The 18,550-nt window shown below is 39.1% G+C and overlaps 1 protein-coding gene across 1 annotated transcript in view; it reads left to right on the plus strand.

The window, feature by feature from the left end:
- Positions 1–18,550, plus strand: part of SPIDR (scaffold protein involved in DNA repair) — a 194,478-nt gene that overhangs the window by 48,239 nt on the left and 127,689 nt on the right. The window contains exons 6-7 of the mRNA XM_059471467.1: positions 3,317–3,573; positions 12,702–12,802. Coding sequence (XP_059327450.1) covers positions 3,317–3,573; positions 12,702–12,802 — 358 coding nt within the window. The remainder of the gene's footprint in view (positions 1–3,316; positions 3,574–12,701; positions 12,803–18,550) is intronic.

Consider the following 18,550-nt stretch of genomic DNA (forward strand, 5'->3'; position numbering starts at 1 on the left):
GGGATTTGCTGTTTCTCATTTTGGTTTCTATTTTTACATGTATACCATCCTCTTTGTTAACTAGTACCTGTGAGTGCTGTCAAAAATATTAATTAAATAATCTTGAGAGCTCTTTCTTTTTTGATGCATTTTGATTTAAAAAATGCTTAACCTTAAAATATTGGGTCCTGGATGCTCCAATACAGTACTCAGTGACTTCTTTACTTTCCTGTAGTCAAATCTTAACAGAAAATATGGCAATAGCCTGTGTATTTATACTTGTCATTTCCCTTAAAAGAAAGAGCCATAAAAGGGGAGCATTTGTAGCTTTTCAGATGACACAGTCACAGAGAAAATAGATTTATTTTAAAATCAAACAAAATGAACTATGTTTATTGTTTTAGTGATAAAGATTGAGGTCAACCCCTGATTTTTTTTTCTGGATATAGACAAGTGGCTAGCATGATGTAGAAGGGGGTGTTGTGGAAAGGCCGTCATTGGAAATATATCTATATCTTAGTGAACAGTCTACTACAAAGTGTTTGGAGGTATTGAGATATATGGGAGACAGTCATGAAAATCCTCTGATCGGGGATTATTACATTGGGATCAGGGGTCAGAGGAAGAAATTAGGTGGGGAAACTGAGCCTGTGTGTGGAGGGAAGCATTGTACTCTCAAGCACTGTAACCAAAATTACTATATTTCAAAATAATTAGCCATGTGGAAAACCAGTTTTAATTTGACAATTCTTTGTGCTTAGCAGTGGTGCTCTTCTGAAACTCTAAAAATGCAGAAGAAAAACATGATATTGCTGGGGATATTATTTAAAAAATCAACAAAATAATAACAAAACTCCTAAAAATTCTTCTTTGTGATGTTTAAGATGTTGATAAAAAAATGAAGAATTTCTTCACTATTTATCAAGGATTGTTTTAAAGTGAATCAAAGAAATAATTTTTTTATGCCAGCTTTTCCCTACCATATTGTTGGTAGGCTTGCCAGCTTGTTTACTGGATACTTGAAAAATCGTGTTTGATGTGTGTTTTGAAAATATTTTTCTCTTTAGACTAGAATTCTGATTATGGCTACAGTTAAAAAAATGTACAGAATTGGAAGGCTAAGTTTTTGTTCTTTGTTTTTCTTCTGCATTTTTAGAGTTTACTCTTTTAAAAAAAATTTCCAATTGACCAATTAAAAAATCATCCACAACAAAAAACACTAACAAGCAAACAAAACAAAAAACCCAAAGTACAGTTTCCTTGGGGAAGTTCAGTCTAAACAAGTATACAGTAATTTTAGCAGAAATTATTTATTAGACAATCTTTAGTTAGGAAAGCTTCTTAACGCTTAAACAGTCAATGGGATTAAAACATGCTTAATTTAAAGCACTTCCCAAGGGCTTTTCTCATTTGCATTTCACTCGCTCAGAGAACTTCAGGTTCACATCCATTTTTTTAGGTGCAGTGGATATCATAGCTATTTGAGAAAAATTAAAGCATTCCTAAATCAAGTGAGTGCATTGGAATGGTGTTTTAAGAATGAAGTGCTTGCTTACTGCTTTCAGAGTATTTGAAATCTTTTATTTCTGGCTCATTTCCAATATGGAAGGAGTTTGTTTTCAGAGAAATATTGTTGCCAAGGGACAGATGTTGACTGTGTTGTGTTTAAAGCAGACTGATATTAATTACATTCTTTTAGCTATTCTACTTCTCTGGGTAACTTTAAAAGGTCATTCCAATTTCCAGAGTACTTAGGTAAGCCCTCGGAACATGAACACAGTGTCTCGGCTTTTACGTGAAAAATGTATCAGAGAACTGGCAAGAGCTGAACTTATTTTTGTGCACAGTTGAGAAATGCTCTTTTCAGATTTACACTAATTAATAACATGGAACAGCTTTAGCAAATTTAGTGAATGCTGTGATTTCCCTCCCTTTCCTCTTTCGCCTTTCAAGTCTTTATCCGAGCCAGTTGTCAAACAACCTGTGTGGAGCATTACTTACTGCATTTCACCAGAGGAATGGGGTAATTTTTTTCTGTGGTTGAGGCAGCATGGTCTGGAGCAATGTCAGCCTTTGGGGTTTCCCAGTTTCCCACTGATAAAGCAAAGTTAATATTTTGTGTTTGGGGTTTTGGTTCTTTCAAGATCAGTCTGAGTAACTTGCTTTGCCTTGTCTACAGTTTTATGCCAGTTTACTTGAGCTGGCCTAGTGCTGATGGTCCCAGTGACAGGACTGTCACAGCTCCACCAGAACCTGCAGACAGTGTTGGTTTGGTTGTTTTGGGTTTTTTTCAACTAGCTCCTGAAGACTAAGCCCAGCTCATGTTTCTTAGTCCTCCGCCTATTTCAGTGGTTTAGATAATTTTGTTCTGTACTTGGTAAAATGTCACTTTCCAAGTATTTTTGCTTAATACTCAGTACTTTAAGCAACACTGGGTCAAGAGAACATAATGCATGTAACAGCTGTGTAGAGCTCACCTTAGGGAGCCAACCCAGTAGCCTTAACCTGCTTCTGCAGGAGCCCTAGAGGGGAGCAAAATGAGCTCAGCCAAAGCAGGTGAATTTCCCCCCAGCCCTCTTCTCAGCCTTCCATGTCTCTACAGAGTTGTTTTTTCTGCCTTCTCATCCCCTCATCGTTCCCTCAGTGGGATGAGTTCAGTGTGTCCTGTGAGTTTCTGGTAGAAGAGCTCCAGTGAGGTTCTGTGGGGCTGAACTCCAGCCCTGCTGGCTCCCAGCCCTGACTGCTGAGCAGTGATCCATCTTCCTTGGAGCTACCTGGAGACAGCCCAACAGCTTATGCTCAACTTTTGAAACCTTCCTGGGAAGCTGTAGGCCTGCTGGATATGAAGGCCTGCCTTGGTGTTCAAAATCATGTTTTAACAAAAGGTTACATACTTGACACCTACAAGCTGTCAGTAGAGGCATGAGTTTCTTCCTTCCATTCAGACTATGGAAGCTGACCTTCCTGTTTGCTGGAATCCCAATATAAAAGCTCTCTTTCTTTCGGCTTCAGTGATGATCTCTATCACTCATTATCCTCTCTCTGCTTCCCTCAAAACTTGCCTTAGATAAAAACATTGGCCTGATTCTCCAGACCTAGTTATTTAAAATCCCTAAATGTTACTCATCTCAGTTGTCCCTCAAGAGATGATCCTTATGTTCAGGAGTTGATGTTGACTGACAAAAGATTCATGTGCATTTACAGTGAAGTTGTCCAAGTTATATTAATAAATTGGCATTCCATTTGTGGGTTACTGGGTAACATATTCCTGCCTACATAAATCTATACCCCCTCATTGGCATTCTGCTCAAGCAGCTTTTTGTCTTTATTCGTTTAGGCAATTTCGACAGAAATATCTGAGTACTCCTCCGATAACGACAGCCTGGGAGGAGGAGAGGCCACCCTGGCCACCACCACTCCAGGATCCAGGAAGGGAATACAGGCAGGGCCAGGAGGGGACACGGGGGATGTCCCAGCCCGACCGGCCAGCGAGTGGCTGAGGTCAGCACAGGCCCTTCTCCGCACCCCGGGGAAGCTGGCGGGAAGGGCCCCCAGAGCCCCCACCGAGTCTGCCAAGAAGAGGAAGCTGCTGAGGTAAATGGACTGTCCACCTCAAGGAATTCTTTATGGATGTTTATTCTTAAATTATAAGTAAAACAATACCTGCCAAAGTGTTGGGAGTGTCTTTCAAGGGTAAACATTTTAGAGATGCAAATATGAAAAACTTAAAGAATGTCATTTATCTGTAAACAAGCAAAAATGGCAAGAAATAATAAATTTAAAATTTCTGGTGAAAGCTCTCAATCTTGAACTCCTGTTAAAATTGATTTTTGCACTTCTGATAATGCTTTACAGATGTGTGAGTGGACATACTTCTATTCTAGCTTCTAATAATTTCATTGCTTTGTGCCTCTCAAGAAATTCTGCAAAAATTCTGCACCTCAGGTTTTAGGATATTTTTTTGGTCCTCTCCAGATTTGTCAGTGCAAAATTATCCAAAATAATGTAGGAAAGGAGTGGATGAGCAGTAGTTCCGATAAGCGTAGGACAGAGCATTATGTAGGTAATGGGAGGATGTATTCCTAAGGTGAAATTTAAGTGTCTGTGACTAAGTTAAATACATTAGAAAAATATGTAACTGCTGAAAGTAGCCTGAGATGGAGCAGTTGAAGCCTGATGTTCTAGCTAATTACAGTGCAGAAATGGCCACTTGCTATATTGAATTAATGAATGTTGTGTTAAATGGTGTATGTGAAGTTATGCCTCAAGCTGTGGAGACCACAATTACAAATGGTGCTGCTCTACATCCCTATTGTTGTTTTAACAATGTGCTTCTCTTACAGCTGAATCTATGTACAGTAATCAGTCAATTACTTAAACAGTAAATACTCAGTTAATAGGCATACCTTATTTTTCTCTGAAATATTCTTGGCTATTTCAAAATGCTGTCTGAGGAAACAGGTTTGGAAGTCCTAATTACTGAGGATGTCTGTACTTAAAAGTGCTTTGCTTATGCAATCAAGCTTTATTTCTTGTCACTTTAGAAAACATGCATACTCAGCTGTACTAGGTCAGATCACAGCTGTAACCCCAAAAACTTCTTATAGTGGCCAAAAGCAAGTATGTGTGAATGTAATAGAAACAGGACAAGTGTACAGTGGTATTTTGCCCCGGTGCTCTTCCAGCTTTGAGCAATTCCTGAGCTGAGGTTTGTTACCATTAGTGGGTTTGTCTTTTTCTAAATTTGATGACCTTTTTTTTTCTTAATTTGATGACCTTTACTGTCAACAGTCTAAATGCAAAAAATGTTTTCTGGGAAAGATACTCTGACACAAGTGTATAAGAGAATAGATTGCTTTAAAAACAAACAAAACAATAAAACCAAACCATCCACACTTATATAGAATGTAATCTGTCTGGAGTGGCAGGAGGAACAGAGCTTACAGGGCTTTTTACCTTCCATCCTGTGGTTCCACTTTGGATTCCTTTGGGAACAGGGAAGCAGGCAGGAAATTCCTTAGTTATGAGTATTGTTTATCTAGTTATTTTGCTCATCCAGGTAATTGTCATCTTTTCACTCTTCCTGTTCAGGGCATTAATTCCATGTGTCTCTCCCATCCTCCCTTTTACTGCTGACAGAGAACATTTTCATTGGTGTGATAGCAGTGGATGTAAGTTTGCATCCTCAAGAGGAAAGCACGGGTTTTCTGTGCTGTGGATTGAAGGCCATTTTGGGGAAAGGTTTATCAGCTTCTTGATTGATCGAGTGACAATCCCTTCTTTGTGATTTAATAGCTAAAAGCTACAAAGCAGTCATGGCCTTGTCATTTCTCCTTCCTTCCTACCTCTGCTGCAGCTCAAGGCCGCAGCAGAAAGAGCAGTGAGCAGGGGAATCATCCTGAAGCTAGGTCTGGCCTGTGGGCTCCCATGTGGATGGACCTTTGGAGCTGCTCAGGAGGTGGAAGAGAGCCACGAGTCTCTGCTCAGCTGGGCTCTCTTTCTCCAGGCCAGTGCCCAGGGAAGCATGGGCTGAGCAGAGATGGTGCAGGTGTTGTAGAGCTGCCATCTTTCTGTGGGAATTCCTGTGCGGGAGCTTCAACTCCAAATCCACAATGTATTCTGTATGCTTTTTTCCTGGAGGAGTCCTTATGTAGGTAGAGTAGGTCTCCTCTCATTTTGTTTCCCCTTTTAAGAAAATAGAAAATATTTCTATTTTTATATTTCTCTGCTGTTTGACATGTGTAAATCGATCTTCAAAAGTAGACATGTATTTTCAAGAAATTTTAGCTTATATTTTTTGTAGAAATCTTAGTCATGTTACAATCTGCATTTATGTTTGCACTGCCTGATTGGAGCTATGCCTCTGTGACATCAATGGGGACATTTTTCTGTGCAACTTCAAAGAAACCCCCCTAAAATATCCCCCCTAAACCCCCAAATCCCAAGCAAAACCAAACCAAATAAAGAAAAGAGCTTTAACAGTGTCTGGAAAAATTCAGATAAATTCCTTTCTACTGTCCTCTCTTCCTGGAAACCTCCTGGTGCTGAAATTGAAATGGGTAGTTGCCTGAATGGGAGGAAAGAGTATTGTTTTTTTTACTCTATTACAGCGGTAGTTGTCATACACTAAAAAAATTGAGATGCGACCAAAGCAACAGAAATCTTCATATGTAAGCTAATTATGGATGATTAAAATAAATTTTTGTGATCCTATCATTGGCAATTTGACTGTAAATTCAACACCTTTGAGTGTAAATAAAATGAGAAGCCCATCTATGTCACCAGATCAACATGCACAATATACAGTGCTGCTGCTGAGCCAGATTTGAAGGGGCATGTTGCAATTCTCCTCTGTTAGGGGTTAACTGGGGTTTTGGAAGACAATTGGTGTCTGAAGACAAGAATGATGTGGTGAAAGCAATTTCTCCCCCACCATATCTACTGCCAGATTTTCATGTTTACTTGTATCCCTGTAATGTTAGTTTTTGTTTTCAAAAGTGTCCTAAGTAAAGATTATGCTTCTTTCTGCCATGGTCCCTAGGGGAGAGCAGGTAGTCTGGGTGGTGGGGTTTGTCCTTCAGGGCTGTTGGTGGCTCTGAAGAGCCATGCTGTGGGAGATTCCAGTTTGTCACGCTGGAAGCAAAGCAGATCATCTCTTGCTCACAGCCATCAATGCCACTGCTTGGGACATGCTCCCCTTAAACGCTGATATTATGTGGCTGTGTAGTTGCCTTCCTCTATTTAAACAAGCCTGTTGGTGGATGCAGTGGGAATACATAATTGTCCCAGGTGCACTGCCAGATCCATGGCCTGGGACTGCAGCTGTGAGCTCCTAAGTGAGTTGAGGATTGGGTGCTACTGGTGGTACCTGGTACTGAGATGAACAGCCGTGGTGACCAGGTCCAGAGGGGTTGGGTTTGCATGCTCCTGCCCTTTTTCCATCCCAAAGCTTCAGTTTCTCAGCTGGAGTCAGCGCTTCATGGGAAAATTAGGCAAATGATTTGTAAACTTGAGGGGAGGGAGTATATATTGCAAAGAAGAGTTTTCAAGAAACTCTTCTTGTTACATTTGAAATCCATGTTAATGCTATGGGGTGAAATGTCTAAACTGTATTAGTTCCAATTCTTTCAAAGTTTCTGTGTGAAAGAATGGAGGAATGTAGAGTATTGCAAGTTTAACATTTATTACATGGATTAAACAAATAACTGGGTCAATTCAGTATTTGTAGAGAAGAAAACTCAAAATGCATGTACTCAGCTTCTCTTGTCTGCAAGTAAACCTTTCTTAAATGTTTTCTGAGTTGTTTACTTTTTCCATTAAGATTTTATTTTCACCAGAAAAAAAGTCTGGGGTTATTGTAGGAAATAAATATCTTAAGTTATAAAATGTTAACTCTACATCTAAGTCTGTCATGTTGCAAGAGCTTATAGTTCTGAAGAATAAGCTTTAGCTTTTTGTTTGGTTTTTTAAATACTTGAGTGGCTGTTTATAGTTCAAGAGAAACAGGATTTCCCAAGATTTTATTTTAAATTATCTTATATCTGCTTGTATGCAGACCACATACAAATCTGATCAGCTAAAATTAACTTTCATTATCAAAAGAGGAGAAAATTACAGAATGTCCTGGTACTATGTGTAGTAAATGAAGCCCAGTTGTTGCATGAGGCCAACTGAGGTCCTGAAAATAAAGGAAATTGCCAAGGGAAGAAGGAGCTGGCACAAATAAAGCAGACTTTTACTCTAAAATTTGGACTGTTCCTTCTTTACATGCATCCACAAGTGGTATGTGGACTAACAACAGACTAGCCCTTTGGATGGTCATATTCTTATGCTAATTTTAACTATTTCTGTAGCTATTTAACTTTTCTTTGCTAGTGAATTTCTTGTTGGATTAGGAAAATATAAATGAAGAATATCGTGGCTGCACTACAGATGTACCACTTGTCATCACTGGCAGTGTACACAGTAAAATTATTTTGCCCTTAGAGAAAGTTAAATTGTATTTTCTCTTTTAGAAAGTGTGGATGGTTTCACTGGCCAAATGTTTGGTGCTAATGGGGGAAAAAAGTGCCATGCTTGTCAATGGTCACAGCCAGCACAGCTTCATGAGGGAGAAGTCCTGCTTGTAAACCCTTCTGTGACAGGGTAGCCAATCCAGCTGATCTAGTAAAGCCAATAGATGTGATCTTTTTGGACTTCAAAAGCAAAACTTTTGGTACTGTCTGTCACAGTACCCTCCAGACCAAATGTCCAGCACAGAGCTGGACAGCCACGCTCAGTGATGGGTGAGCTGCTGGCTCACAGGCTGGGGACAAAGGTTACAGTGAATGGGGTGATCAGGCTGGGGTCTGGTCACCGGTGGGGTTCTGCAGGGCTCCATCCTCAGCCCACTGCTCTTCAACATCTTCATTAACCACTGGGATGCAGGATTCAAAGGGACATCAAGTTTGCCAAAGATACTAAATTGGGAGAAGCTGTTGACTCCCTCCAGAGCAGAGAGACCCTGCAGAGAGACCTGGACAAATGAGAGCACTGGGCAATCACCAACTGCACAAAGTTTAACAAGGGCAAGTGCCGGGTTCTGCACCTGGGATGGGGAAATCCTGGTTCTGTGTGCAGACTGGGGAATGACTTGCTGGAAGGCAGGGCTGCAGAAAGGGACCTGGGGGTTCTGGTCACTGGCAATCTGAACATGAGCCAGTGGGGCTTTTTTTATTTCTTCAGCAAGTGCCCCATGGAGTGGAAAGGAGTCTAAAGGGACAGCTGAGTGTCAGTTACTTCACCAGTTAATGTAAAAGTAGGAGAGAAGATTTCCCCTTGCTTTGAAATGAGAGAAGATGGAAATTGCTCAATCTTGAGATGGGGATATATATTTGTTTTGAATTATGTGGAGTCCTGTGTATACTGTGTACAACTCAGTAAAGAGTGTTGACTTCAAATTAAGTCTGTAAAGGAGTAAACTTGGATGAATAGGGGGTTATTTTTGGTAAGTGCCCTGCTGAATGAAAACCTTAGTAAATGAACACAAGGAGATCTCCAACACTTCAGAAAGATTGAAAATTACTTTTCAAAACACAGCAGGCTCACTAATGCTCTTTTGTTGTTGCTTTCTATTAACCTCATTGGAGTTGGGAGATAGGAACAAGCCTGGAAGTCACAAGTCAGGCTCAGTGTTACTTTTTGGTCATAGCTGTCACAAAACTCTTCAGTCTTGCTGTTAAAGTTTGAGGGTAGGGCAACTACCAGAACCTGAGCTGTTGTACAGGATGCTGAGCTTTCTTATGGTCATAAAAGCTGTTTTTCTTGTGGATGTTGTTGGACATAGACAGTAAAGGTGATGTTTGTTTTAAATACAGTATTTCAACAAGCTCAGATTTAGTATGGAAATAGGACATGAATTGCTGCTTTTAAATCTGTCTGCCTTCAGGGAATTAAAGGAACAAAATAGTTGTGCTGAAAGTTCTGTGATTAAAAATAAAAAGGTTGTGGGCAGTGGAGATTGTATCTGAGCAGCTTGACTTCACCAAACAGCCTTTGCATCAACAATTTGCCAAATGTGTTCAATTTCCTCATATTAAAACTTTTAGGGGGCAAGTTTGAAGTGCTGGTCTGGAAAGTATACATCCTAAACTAGTTTTTATTATTTCAATAAAATGGTTTGTCAGTTCCCTTGATTACAGAGTTGATACATTAGTAATCATATTTGCCAGTTTTGTACACATACCCTCCAGAAGCTGGCTTACCTCTTACTGCCCAGCCAGGAGTGACTCTGACTCTGTATAGTTCACAGTATGACAGTTCATGCACTAGTCTTTTACAGTGTGAGCATCTGTACTCTTTTGGAAGGAATGAGTGGTTTTTAAATGCTGTTGTCAGCAAATCTGTTACCTTGTGTACCAGAAATCACCTTTTCCTTTGTTTTATATGTTTGAGCTAAAAAGGGGGTTGATCTTATGGGTTGTGGTGGTGTTTAACATCCTTTTGTTTCTACCTTTTTAAAAGAAACAAACCATAAAGTACCAACTGTTCCTCTGGCCATACAAAGTCTTTCTGTGCGTGGCATGTCCTTGAACTGTGTTTTCTAATTTCATGAGCTATGAAACAGTATAAAAACAACATTTCTAATGACCAGCTGAGAACCTCTCATAAATGCATTCTTAGTTATATTTTGTTTTCTGCAACCAAACAGAGGCAAATTGCTTTATGATGTTTTCTGTTTAAACTATTTTTAACCACATTTGGAATGTGAATGGAAAGATGATGGTTAATAAATATCAGTGCACTTAGCACAGAGGGCTACTAAGGAAAGTTGGTGTTTTACTTTTCATGGACCTTTGTGATAAGTGGTGTCCTAATGCAGTCATGGTGAGCAAATTAGTGATGAAATTGTGAGGATCAGTGGAACCTTCCTGGTAGTCATATCAGGCCTGAGACAGTAATGATGTCTTGTTGTTGAGTGCAGTAGCCATGGAATCAGAAACTTGCTTTCTTTCCTTCATGCTACAAGGCATTCCTGCCATAGCTGTAACAGTAGTGAGCTTGAAGAAGAGTAGGAACTGATTGACTGGACACAACAATAGCCCTGCTCAGGAAAAAAGAGGGGAAATTAGGCTGTAAGTCAATAATAGCTGCTCTCTTCTGCAGGTACTTTAAGGCTTTCTTACACTTTGAACAAACAAAAGACATTTCTCTGACTGGCATCTGTGGAGGGAATGAAGTAGAACACTCATGTTGAACAGTTTTCTTTCAGCAAAACAAGTGCTTGAGCTACTGACTGTGTAGTGTATTGCTACAGTCCAACCATGGAGTGCAGATGCAGACTCATGCATGCAAGACTTTTAAACAAGCAATCTGAAAATGCATTTTACTGCTGCATTTTTAAGCCTAGCTGAGCTGGCATATGCATATACCAATTCCAGCATGGCTCATGTAGGCCACCCAGCCAAGCTGAGTTACATCTACATCTGAGAATGGTTCCCTGGTAAGAAGAGAAACTGTGTGGCCAGTTTGTTGGAGTCTGTAGATCTGTTTGCCCATGAGTGTTGTGGTGTGGTAATGCTTCACTGCTCAAGTTTAGGGGGAAATGTGGATGAACACAGTGTTATCAGCAGAGTAGGTTATTCTGTATGAAGTTTTGTACTTGACTGTGCTGCTCTTGGAACCAAAGCTTCTATTGCACTTCTGTATTAGTTGTCAGTCTTAAAGTCCTTGCTGAAACCAGAATTAAACAAGGTTGTTAAGCTTACTTGGAACTTCACTGAGCCTAATATTTTCTAAACATTTTTGTTTGTTTTCCTTCTTAATATAGCACGGTTCATAGCTTGTTAAGTGTGAGTTCATAGCCTATTAATTCTGGGTTCTCTATTTTGAGGCTTTGGGAATTTTCTTTCGTCCCTGCCTGGCACCAGCCATAGAGATGTAGCAATATAAACTGCAAAACTTCTATAGGTCATTTTGACTTAAATAAGCCTCTTGTAGTTCAGAGCCATTGCATCTGAAAATCCTTGTGATGATTATAATTTTGCAAAGGATATAGTTGTTCATTAAAAATTCAGCTGACACTGCTGACTACTTTTTATAAAATGTGTTGACTTGTCCGTAAATTAATTTTTTTAATAACTGGTAACTGAAGAGAGATTTTTTTTATTTTTTTTTTTACAACTCACCTGAAGTCCTGCTTTGCAGTTTCCACAGGTGTGTGTCTTCCCAGTTTCACATTTATTATGTGAGCTTTACCAAGCTATTTGTCTTTTTTCACTAAGCCAAAAAATGTTCATCATGCACACAAACAGTCATAAGGTGGTTGTATGCTATCTCTGTTGATTCCTAAACCAGTTTAACTCAAGGACACATCTCACCTTGGTAGAAATCTTTATTAATATTTTCGGTAGTACTTGTGGAGAAACTTTACACTGCAACAAAAGAATGAAGTAGGTCTTTATGCAAATAACTTCTTTGAAGCCAAAGAAAAATGCTAAAACACTCCCACAGTAGTCCAGAGCTCTCTGTAGTAGCCCAAAGACAGCTTCCAACACATACATCTTCTTGTTCTTAAAAGTGAGAAATTATGTCTTCTGGCTTTGAATCCAAGGGTAGGAATTGCTTTAGTGTTACCTTAAGTGTATTTGTGCTAGATGCCACTCCTCTGCTCCTCACCTTGGGAATGCTAAATTAATTTCGTCTTGGAGAGTGTTCAGACCACTGAAACTGCACACTTGACCCAGCTTGTGAAATGAATCATAGGGTCAAGTATGGGTAAAAGAATATTTTTGTGATCACTCCTTGCCAACAGACAAACAAATCTGTGAGGGAAAAGAAAACCCAACCTGTTATAACTAGTGGTTACACTGGTTTGTTTTGAATTTGCAACTGTCTCTGGTTTCTAATAGGATCTGTTCATAAGTGCAAGGAAAAGTTAGAAACCTTTTTTTACACTCCTTATACTGGAGACATGACTGAAAACATGAAGATTTTGAACACCACATACTGAAAATGTTTTGTTGCATATATTGACCCTAAGTGTATGTTTTGTTGGGAGTAACTCCGTTGGAAAGCTCAAAACTGGGAAAACAAAACATAGTTTTACTGTATGATTCTGTTTCCAAGGGTCAAAGCATACATACATATATATATATACACATATACATTTGTCCTGTGGCTTTTTATTTGGCAAACCAAATACTGATTCCTGGCAAAACTGAGCATTCCTTTATTCTCTGCAGAGGCGGGCTAGCTGAGAGGTTGTGTCGGCTCCAGAACAGAGAAAGATCTGCCATTACCTTCTGGAGACATCAGTGTCTTTCAGATGATAAAATCCCCTCAGGTAAGACATAACACAATGCCACTGTGAAAGTATTATACCTACATGCATGTATCTATGGCCTATGTAGGGGGAAAAGTGAAGTTTGTATTATTTGCTGGTCTTTCCTGACTTGGGTTTAATGCTATAGTGATGGTCTTCTGAGCTAATAATTGCATTTCTGGTAATTATGAAGGTTTCTAACAACTCAGTCATCATTTCAATGCATCAGGTAAAGGATATATTTTAAGTAGCCTCCATCTAAGTTTTTCACAACTCCTTGATTTCCAGCATCACTTGAAAAAATAGTGTTTTCAGCAGATTGTAGGGCAATTCAAGTTTTAATTTACAGGTGTTCAGATTTTTTTGGTGGCATTTTTTCTTTCTTTATAATCAACCTTTCCTCTTGTTGTTTTTGCTTTGTGATCACTTCTTGACAACAAACAAACAAACAAGTGGATAAAAATCCATGGGTAAGTGCTAAAATTGTGAGTGGCACTAAGTGTGAACAAATAGTGCACAACTATGAAATGAGTGTGAAAAATAACTACATTGTGCACATCAATAGCGGGAGTCATGCAAATTAGTTACTGGTGAATGATAGCACCACTTTCAGTAGTGTTTCTTGAGAGCTAATGGATTCATGGATTTTAAGTATAAAGAAGTAGTTAAGTTTTTTAATCAGCTTCTGTCTGTGTGACTATAGTCTACAAAATGTCATGTATTTATTCTGTATTAAGCCAACTGCTTGTTTTTGAGCATATATTGACTTGCATTTATTTTTCAGCAAGTCCTCTGGTCTTAATTTGAAAACACATGGATAAGTGTATCTAAGTGAATCTATAATTTACTTTGAGAGTTTGTCCCCAGTTCTACTCCCAAATTTTTGAAGGTGATTTTTCTTCCAAATCTGAATTTGTCTGGCTTCAGTTCCCCTCTTTTGTTTCTTGTTTCTCCTTTAAAGAGCCCTTTAGTATGTGACATTTTCCCTTTCTGGCACTTGCATAGCAAAACCTCTGCTGCCTCACAGTTTTCATAAACTAAACAGACTGAGCTTTTTAAGGGTCTCTAAAGCATTTTTATCAGTGTTCAAGTGACTTTCATGGCTTTTTACTGTACCTCTTGAACTTTTCAGAAGGGTCTTAAGAACAAGGATAGCAATTCTATGTGTTCTTCGTACAGTACATAGCAATTCTATATGTTTAGTGTCATTAAAATCATTAGCCAGCTCCAGATTCACTTCTCAGCCTCCAGGGTATTCAAGGCCTGTGAGAAGTGTTTGAGTCTGGTTTGGCTTTGGTCACAGCACGGTGGGTGCTGGGACTTTACCTGGAATTGATTGTCCAGTATGATTTTGGAACCTCCACAGCTATTTTTTTCTGAGATGCTGTTTCCCACTCTCCAGCTACTCTTTCTGCTTCTTCTGCCTAAACACAGGGAAGTATTTGTGCTGTATCATGGCTGATTTTACTTAAGTAGTACAGCTAACCATGCAGTTCAGGTCACTGTATAGCCAAAGCCTGTCCTCTTTTAGTCAGAGATTTGCTTGAGTTTGTGGTATTTACACAGTTATGTCACTGATGAAACAATAGCGTGAATGTTTACTTGTGAGTCCTGCTGGAACTGCTGTTACTCAGTTGTAATTCTCCACTGCTAAAAAGTCTAACTGTAATTCACAAAGTTAGCTCTCAGGATTTTAATTTTTTTTGCATTCCACTCAAAGGGTGCATTACTCATAGTGAAAATGGTTGATTTTTCATAAGAAGGTTGTATGATTTAGAGTTACACCCAAACTCTTGGCTAAAGCTTGGTCTGAGTTTCTCATTGGAGTTTTAGAGGGCTTACATCCCTTGGCCATTTGCATGCTGTGTGTTCACAATGCCACCCATGCAGAATAGCACGTTGTATTTCTGACCTTAATTCCTTACTTATTTTTCCAGCCACTTTGCCTAGATCTGATGTCAGGCTAGTTGGTCCCCAGTTATTGTAAGCCACTTTGTTTACCCTTGCTGAACAGTAGCACAATATCATCATCTTTTGAGTCTTCTGGAATTTCACCAGTATCTGAATACACTCTAGAAAGTGACATCAGGGAAGCAGAGATGTCTTTAGCCAGCTCTTTCTAGAAATGCTATGCTGAAAATTGTACAGGCATGCTTACTTAAAACCATGAGAGGTTACTTCATCATTCTTATGTGGTGTGAGGACATCCTCTTACTGCTTCTCAAGTATGGAACATAAATAGATATTGAACAGGCTTGCCTTTTTAAATAAAATTAACATTTTTAATGCACTTTGTAGTAACAGACCTCCAACATTGCTAATGTTCTTTTTGTCTTAGTTTCACATGTGTCATTACAAAACCTTGTGTTTGGCTGCTCACCATTTTGTTAAACCATCTTCTAGGCTGAAATATGCCATACTAAACATCTGCCCCTGGCTGAATTCCTTTCTTTGATTCTTCTTTTTTCTTTCAGAAAATGAGTCAGGATTCATTAGCATTTTATGAGAAAAAAGGCTATGGGAAAATACCTTGCTCTATTCTTAAGTACATTTAAAAAATTCTGATGAGTGTCTTTAAGATGATTTAGTTTTGGCAGAAGATGAACTATTTCTGGGACATGCCTTTTCCATCATAACAAAAAATGTACAAGAAGTCTTTAGGACAAACTGCTATTTCATTTACCCTGCAAGCATTTGCTACAATTTCTGAAAAATGCTGAACATGCCATAAATTTAGGAATACACTTCAACTCCACAGCTTCAATTTCACTTCCAATTCTCAATCCTTATTCCAAAGTATGATGATTATAAAATAATCATTAAAATAGCTGTGATAATATTTTGGGGATACTTTTTCATCTAGAGCAAAATTTATTTTTGATAGTTGTATTCTTAGAACAGCCATGTTTTGTAACACCAAAATGAAATTGGTGTTTGGTTTGGAGAACATCAGTTGGAATGGTTGAAATTTTAGTAATGTAACTAGATAACCTTCTCTTTGCTTCTAGTCAGGAATGTGAAGTGTCAGCACAGCAAATGCATGCCACTTTCAGCTTTCATCTCTTTAGGTTCAAGTTAAGGCTGTCTCACTAATCTAAGAATCTTCTTGAATTTTGTTTCCCCTCTGTTTTGCCCAGTAACATTTCTAAGCCACACTGTTTCCAGGACTGTTTCTGACTTCGGCACAGAGTTAGAGTAAAGAACTTTTCAAATAACAAACTCATTTGAGTCACTAAAGAATCCTGAAGATTAATGTGGAGGATTGAAGTAACTTAGTTTGCTGGGAGAGCTGTCACGTCATTTTGGATATCCCATAGACATGCAGACCAGAAGTTCATTGCTAAAGCAGCAGGGAGCAATTTCAAATGAGATTGGTTTAAAGTCCTCCTTACGTATGAGATTTAAGGAAAAATGCTTCCAGAAGTTCCAGCTGTCACTCCTGTTAGACATTTCAAACTGCAGAATTTCATGCCTTTATTTTGCTGTTACTTTGAGGTTGTATCCATGTCCATATTACTGAAACCCCCCTAGTTTTCAGCTTTGTTTTTTTTTTTTTTTTTAAATCCCGTCTGTTACCTCCCTGACCCCTATCTGTAAGTAACCATTGTGGTTTGGCTGCCTCTTGGTCACTGGGATGAATCACTGCCCAGAAGAGAGCACCTCCTTTCAGAGAGCACGCACTTTCTGGTGTTTATGTAGCACACAGGGTCTCACTTTGGCTGACTCATTCTGCAGGGTAGAAGAAACCTTTGTGCTTTCTCAGATTTTGACAATTTTGGGCCACAGTCGCATTCTGCAGCTGGTCCCTGTGTTGGGATAGGCACTCACTAAGGACATGGGCTTCTGCAAGGTGAATCCCACTTCTGTAAATCAAGGTAGCCATACCAGGCAGAGTTCTGAAGGGAGGGAAGACCAGAGTTTGCCCATGTTCCACAGCATTGTCTGGATGCTTTCTATGGTTCAGCTCTAACAGAGGCAAATGTCAGGCTCTGCCACAAATCCAAAATTTTCAGTTCTTCACAAGATCTAAGAGGGGGGCTGAGGTGTAGGCCATGTAACAGCGGGTCTCTGATCAGCCAAGCTGATGGTTTGAGGGTCTCTGCAAGGGCTTGTAGACCATTTGCAGGCATTTTTCTGTATGCAGTGCTGCAACTTCCCTATGAAGTTTCCTGTTTGGGCAAAGAGGAGATCTGGACAGCTGAAAGAGAGAGAGAAAAAAAAACCAAACCCACTACAAAAACCCAAACCTTTTTCCTGTCAACATCTGCTGGAAGAAAAAATAGTGGTTTTCTGAGTTACATTTAGACAACCTTCCTGTCTATAGGAGGGGACACTAATAATATTTAAAGCAAAGTCATGTAGACTCCTGCTGTAACTTCTGAAATTCTGCTTTTCTGTACATCCTACCTTCCATTGGTTTTGTTTGTCTTGCAGCTATCATCAAAGCAGTTCTTTACCTTAAATGCAGAAACATTTTATTCTCTAGCATTTGTAATCTGGTGCAAGATTTGGTATCTGTTGATCCAAGGTTAAGATTCATGATTGTGTTACAACCAAATTTGAGTATTAAACTGACAATAAAACAAACCCACTGATCTTTTCTTCCAAACTGCTCCTTCCTCACAGGGAAAAGTGACCTTCAAAGGGCAGCAAATTTTCAGTTTACTGAGGCAAATGGAATGTATGCATGAGGGGAGGGTGAAGCCCTGGAGATGAGGACAGGGGTTCATGTCACACATTTTCAGGAAGCCTGAAAGGGTTACAGAAGAGAATATAAACAATCTCTCCCTCTCTTCCAGTTTCATTGACTAGTTAAGATGATGGGAAGAAATGTTTTTAGCATCTTGAATGCCAAGAAATTTGTACTTGATGAAGAAAACATGGGTAGCCCTTAACAGGGTTTCCTTTACTATGTAAAATTCTTCTAAAAAGACAGAAATATGAGATTTGCTAGTTGTCGCTTATTTCTTAGTTCTCGATAGTTTGTTTTATTACTTAAGAGTTAATGCAACAAATTAGAGACATGGCAAGAGGCCATTTTTTTTCCTAGCCAACTATCTGAACTTGTTACAGCATTGGAAAGGAAAAAATCAAAACTAAACTTGTCTTCTTCAAGCAAGAGTTCTTTGTATTGTTTTTGTTTTCCTATGAGAAACAATAATGACATGCATAGTCTCTTTAAGCAGCTTACATATGTTCTTATAAAGAATTTGTAGTGTTTAAAGCACAGCCAAATTCAGCAGACCTTTAAAAATTTATATAAATGTGGCAAGAAGCCGTCATGCCTATGAGAGACCTGGTGTGTTTCTGAGAAAAATCTTCTTGAATGGCTTCAGAAGTTACCAGCCCAGGAAGAACAACAGCATGTATAGATCAGAACAGCAACCAGATGGTTTTGTACACTTTCTGTAAACCTTGAAACGCAGACCTGGCTTTCAGCATTGACTTTGAATTACAAGGGTCTGCTTGGTATCTACCTGCTTGCTGAGTTTGTTATGCCTGCACCTGCAAGTTGTACATGAGGGAGGAGAAAGAGCAATAATGGGATGCCAAGCAAAAGAATGTTTATGTTTTGATTTGTGCCTGTAATTTGACATTTTATACTTTTTATGCTTAAGAATGAAAGTAAAACTTTGTGGCTTGAACCAGAAAGTGGTTGGCTATTCTTCCACTGCAGATAGTATGTGATGTCCCAGGAGAGTGTCTACTAACTGCAGTTTTGGAACCACATTTGACAATTAGAAGTTAAATTGTGTTGGGATGAAATAA

The sequence above is a fragment of the Ammospiza nelsoni genome, chromosome 1, assembly GCF_027579445.1.
Source record: "Ammospiza nelsoni isolate bAmmNel1 chromosome 1, bAmmNel1.pri, whole genome shotgun sequence".
NCBI classification, from domain to species: Eukaryota; Metazoa; Chordata; class Aves; order Passeriformes; family Passerellidae; genus Ammospiza; species Ammospiza nelsoni.